This window comes from Dipodomys spectabilis, unplaced genomic scaffold (assembly GCF_019054845.1).
Source record: "Dipodomys spectabilis isolate Male_0828 unplaced genomic scaffold, ASM1905484v1 ptg000095l, whole genome shotgun sequence".
Taxonomy (NCBI): domain Eukaryota; kingdom Metazoa; phylum Chordata; class Mammalia; order Rodentia; family Heteromyidae; genus Dipodomys; species Dipodomys spectabilis.
The window spans coordinates 19,398,919-19,404,918 of NW_024870772.1; the positions used below are offsets into that span (position 1 = coordinate 19,398,919).

The window sequence follows — 6,000 nt, forward strand, 5'->3', positions numbered from 1 at the left end:
GGGCTAAAGACTTAAAAAGAAACTTCTCTGAAGAGGAAAGAAGGATGGCCAATAGACACATGAAGAAATGCTCAACCTCTCTAGCCATAAAAGAAATGCAAATCAAAACAACATTAGATATCACCTCACCCCAGTTAGAATGGCAAAAATCAAGAACTCTAATAACAACAGATGCTGGAGGGGATGTGGACAGAAGGGAACCTTACTACATTGTTGGTGGGAATGTAAACTTGTTCAACCACTTTGGAAAGCAGTATGGAGGTTCCTCAAAAGACTCCACATAGGGCTCCCCTATGACCCAGCAATCCCACTTTTGGGCATTTACACAAATGTTTACAAACAAGACCACACTAAAGCTACCAGCACGACTATGTTTATTGCAGCTAAGATATGGAACCAACCCAGATGCCCCTCAGTAGATGAATGGATCAAAAAATGTGGTATATATATACACAATGGAATTCTGCCTCCATCAGGAAGAATGACATTGCCCCATTTGTTAGGAAATGGAAAGACTTGAAAAAAATTATATTAAGTGAAGTAAGCCAGGCCCAAAGAAACACAGGTCCAATGGTTTCCCTTATTTGCAATAACTAGTATATGTCTGAGACAAGCAGAAAAGGTCGATAAGTTGATGTTAGGGAAATGAACCCTAAGATATGTATTCAAATGTTTTTTTTTCCTTTCATGCAATTGTTTCTAACACATTTATAAGATGATTTCTTTGTTGCTTTGTGTGTCCCTCCCCCACGATATAACCCCTGCTTTCACTGTATTAGATCTCGGTATAATTTGTGGAGGGGAAGGGAAAAAATAAATCATTTAAATACGGATACAGGTGGACTCATTGCAACAATGAGACGTACAAGTTGTTATGTCAAAACGAACTTTACAACTTTGATGGTGTGGAGAGTGGAGGAGGATTGGGGGGGAGGATTGGAAGGGACATAAAGAGGAAACAAAGGAGGAGGCTACAATGCTTGATAAGAAATGTACTCATTAAAGACTTGTTTTAATGAGTACATTTCTTATCAAGTCGTTTAAGGATACAGGTGGACCTGTTGCAACAATGAGAAGCACTAGTTGTCATTTCCAAAACGAGCTTTACATCGTTGGTGGGGGGGGGGAGAGGATTAGGTGAGGAGGGGGGTAGGCTGGGAAGGGATGTGAAGGGTAAACAAAGGAGGAGGCTGCAATGCTTGATAAGAAATGTACGCATTATCCTGCCCATGTAATTGTAACCCCTCTGTACAGAATGTTCACAAAAAAAATTAAAATAAATTAAAAAAGAAATGTACTCATCTTGCCCATGTAATTGTAACCCCTCTGTACAGTATTTTCACAATAAAATAAAAAAAAATTTAAAAAAGAAAGCCACAAATGTTAAGGTTATAAAAATTTATACATAAATTAAATTACAAAGTAAACATTACAAAGTAAACTGTATAGTAAGATTCTATATTATGGGTTCATTTTCAGAATTTGTTTTTCTATTTCCTTCAAACAGCATCCAACTAAAAGACCACATTATGGAATGATAATAGCCAGGTATCTGGATGAAGTAAACCTTTTTTATCAGTACCATAGGCAAGAGCCTATTTCCCCTAGGCAATAGTTTTTAATAATAGTTTTTATCTAGTAAAAATCCATGCCTTTGCTCCTATCTACCTAGTTATGATATAAATGAAAGATTTTTCAAAAAAAGCAGAAATGAAAAAGAGGATAAAAGATCTCTGGATTACAACTCTGTTTAAGATTTATTTTTCTTTAAATTTGTGATGATAATTACTAGTATTTAGAGACTCAATAAAAATCCCTGGGTAAAAATAGCTGGAAAAGTCTATATGAATTAGTAAATGCTCATAATTACTGAAATCCAGATGCTATCAAGTACTAAGCTTTGCCTGTTAATGTGTCAGAGGTAACAGATTACTCTCCACTTTTACTAATATATTTTGTTTATGAGTAGGCAGGTGTTGTAAATGAGTTTTTCAAGGTACAAATATCATTTTTAGGGTGGCAAGATAGTACTTTTTAATAACTCATTGTCAAATGAACTCAAGGCTATTAGTTCCCAATGTTTACTGAATATTCTCTTCATGGCTATCACAATATCATTTTAATAATAAGGAAATTGAGGCATAAAGTATACAAGCTTCTTATTCAGAGAGCAAGTGACAGCATAGTCAGAATTCAAACCTCAGTCATCCCCAGCATCAAAGTTCATAGTTCTGACCCCCACACTGGATCCATTGCCCAAATAAGTCAACAGGTTGCCCATAAATAAGGTAAATTCCAGCTTTGCCCTATAAGGAGGAACATACTGTGGATGAACAAATAAAATCTCACTATTAAAGCACTTCCTCCCTATTTTCCAAATATCTTATCAGAAAATACTTCTGATTTCTCTCGCCAAAATAAATAAAGCCTCTAACTCTTGTTTTCACCGAGATATTATTTGTCACTCAACAACTCCTTGATTTCCTGCTTCCATTGAAGGAGACAAGTAAGGAAGTAGACACACATAATGGAAATGTAAGCATTCACAGTGTTCCCATCAGGATTTTTGATGCTAAATGCTTAAAAAGGAATGAATCTTTTAATACTATATTTACTGCAAATGATTCACATGAGGGGGGGGGGGGAAGCATTTTGTGGAGGTAACTGAAATTCCTCTAGGAATTTCTCCACTTGCAGATCTTCGGAATCACAAAATAGCATGCACTGAGGTTTTTAAGATATTGAAGCCTGGGTAATTATGAGAAAACCACACCTTTCTGAGCAATTTGGTCCAGCTGGAAGCTGAAGTAATTACCATCCAATAAAAAGATAGATGGATACAACTGTTAATGCATATGAGAATGTAAGATCATACAAGCAATTTGCTACATCTAAATAGATGCTTTTTAAAAAAAAAAAAATGAGGTCTTCCTATGTAGCTCTCAAGCTAGCTTCAAACTCTTGATACTTATGCTTCAGGCTTGAGTGCTGGAATTGCAGGTATGAGCCACCATAGTTGGGGAAATAGATGCTTCTTAATAGAAAAAATCATGTAAATGATTTTTTTTTATCATTAACCACTCATAGACAAGAGGCCATCTGTCTGTGACCTCTGTTGCTATTAAATGCTGCAGCTTATAGACATGTAGGTTACTTGAAGCTAATGAGCTTCTGTTGTGGCAAGAAGCCAATTACTCTCAGAGAAATTCTGCTATTTCTAATTGATTTCCAGACTCATCAAAGGTAACCCTACCTCAATAATATAAATGGTGTGATACTTCCAAAAACATCTAAAAAAACGGTAGGGTTAAGATGAGGAATAATGGGGCATACAAAAGAAGGGATGATATAGATCAAGATACATTGTACTACTCACAACCTCTTTGTACAACTGCTTAATAAAATTAAAAACAAACAATAACAAAAACAAACACAGCCAAGCTCAGTTGCTCAAACCTATATTCTATTTACTCAGAAGGCTGGCTATTTTTTGCCAGCTTGGGCAAGAAAGACCATGAGACTCTTATCTCCAATTATCACCAAAGCAAATGTAGCTCAAGTAGTAGAGCAGTAGCCTTGAGCACAAAGGCTCAGGGACAGTGCCCAAGTCCCAAGCCCCAGGGACCAGCAAAAAAAAAAAAAAAGTCTGATGGACCCATAGCTCAAGCCTTCAATTCTATCTACTCAGGACCTGAGATCTGAAGATCATGGTTTGAAACAACTCTAGGAAGGAAAGTGGGAGGCTCCTATCACCAATTGACTATTTAAAAACTCGGAAGTAGAGCTGTAACTCAAATGGTAGAGTGGTAGCCTTGAGAAAAAAAACACACAAACAAAAACAAAAAACAAAACACACACACAAAAAAAAAACCCCAACAACTCAGGGATAGTACCTAGGCCCTTGCACAATTTGTTAGGGTATAAATTCTGAAGACACCTGAAAATTAGAAAACAAAAACAAAAAATAACACTTGGGTTCCACATAACTAAAGTTTTCAATCCTGTAGCCACTGAGAAAAACTACAAGTAGTTTTGGAAAGTGAGGACATAGATATTCAGTCAAGAACTGAAACCCTGGGGGGAAAGGGAGAAAAATAAGGGAGGGGATAACAAGTTGGACAAGAGATGTACTCACTACCTTACTTACACAACTGTAACCCCTCTGTACATCACCTTGACAAGAACATTTAAAAAAAGAAAAAGAACTGAAACCTGGCAGATTAAAGGTGTCATAAGGGAATTTATGAATGAGTTTATTTAGGCAAATAATATTTCATTCTCTTGATAACCATCCACCCTTATAGTTTCAAAGTCCAAGGGAACTCTAAGAAGCCAGAGAATGTTTAAGAACGGGGCTTTACCATCCAGAAAAGCTTTTCCACACTTACCTCCTCTGGCCAACAAGCCCTGAGCTCTTCAGTGCAGGGCCCTGGGGGCCCCTCTCCAAACCCTGTTTCTGGCTTTGCAGTGGGTCCAGCCCCCCATGCTGCTCACTGGGGTTTCCAGAGGCGTTAGAAGTGTTGGACCTGGTGCCTACCACCTTGCTGTGAGTATACATGGTTCAGACTCTTGGTCCCAGGTGGTGGCCGCTGCAGGAGGAATGCAGGAGGAATGGATTCAGGACAGGAGGCTCTGACTCTGGAGATTCCACAGTGCAGGGGCAGCGGTTTTTAACAGCTGAGTTTCGATTTCTCCTTAACCAGTTTCAGGGAGTCCCGCCCTCTTCCCCCCCCCCCCCCCCCACTTCCCCATTCATTCCACCAAGTGCCCTCTGACCCCACTGAGGGTTAACAGTCATTGCTGCATTCCCAGGTGGGATGGTGAATGAAGGAAACAGGATCCCCTAGAGACAGGTGAATTGGCTGAAAGCCTCACAACCACCTGGGAGAAACATGATCTGCCACAGACAACTTGTGAACAAGGACCCACAAAATAACTAAAATCCGGAAAAAACAAGAACGTGTTCACAAGAATCCCTAACTTGGAGGTGACTATTGGATGTTTGAAAATGTGAGGAGTTCCTTTGAGGTGCCAGAGATTAGGCCTAAACTCAACTGAAGAAAATATCACAGCTTACATTAATGACTGAAGTTTGACTGTTACCATGCAGGAAATGGAAAGTGAAATCAAAAGAAAAAAAACTTCCACAAAACTACAGAAGCAAGCTGAGGTTCAGTACAGTTGATTCTTCCTTGTTGAGCAATAGATCAAGCATCTAACTACAGTATGGTGATTTTTAACAATATGGATTTATGAAACTGTGGGGTCTGGGGATGAGTGTGGCACCACATTTTTAAAATGTTCCTAGGTAATTCTGATGTGTGTGGCTGGCTGTGTATGTAAGGAACTTCTTCTAAGAGACAAGTAAACATGCTAACGCTGACATGCTGTATATAAAATGACAGGCAGGATGGAAGGCTAATGGATACAGCCTTACAACTCTTAATTCAAGAATAGACATTGAAAAAAGAGCCACCCTTAAAGAGGTAGAACACCAAACTTGAGTGAAAAAGCCAGGCAAAAGCGCAACGTCCTGTGTTAAAGGCCCAGGGTTGGCGCACGCACGCACACACACACACACACACACACACACACACACACACACACACACACACACACACAAATGAATGAGCCATAAAAGACATGAGAGCTCATCAGAAAGGAGACATTAGGGCAGATATATATGGCTTAAAATGATCTGACTCAAGGTGCTGTGGTGTGGTAGAAACCCAGCCAATCTAGGGCTGGATTGTCTTGCTTTATGATTGATGTTTAGAAAAAAAGACAAATACATGTTTGATTGCTAATGAAATGAAGGGGGACAAGTGTGAGACAGAGGGGAGAAGGTAGTGGCAAGGAACCAGGGTTTCTATGCCACCCAAAAATGTTAGAGTTCTAGTAAGTGGGCCAGAGGTCCCAAAGGTTAACATAGATGAAAACTGTAATGCAAGGAAGGATTGATCATCAGTGGAAGAAAGGAGAAGAGCGACAGCTTCTGGT

At 39.1% G+C, this 6,000-nt stretch overlaps 1 protein-coding gene across 3 annotated transcripts in view; it reads right to left on the bottom strand.

Annotated features, from left to right (window-relative positions):
• Epsti1 (epithelial stromal interaction 1) overlaps window positions 1-4,681 on the bottom strand; it is a 99,675-nt gene extending 94,994 nt beyond the window's left edge. For all 3 annotated transcript variants that reach the window (XM_042685790.1, XM_042685791.1, XM_042685789.1), the window contains exon 1: window positions 4,389-4,681. In XM_042685790.1, coding sequence (XP_042541724.1) covers window positions 4,389-4,558 — 170 coding nt within the window. In that variant the 5' untranslated portion in view covers window positions 4,559-4,681. The remainder of the gene's footprint in view (window positions 1-4,388) is intronic.
• Window positions 4,682-6,000: the final 1,319 nt, after the last annotated feature.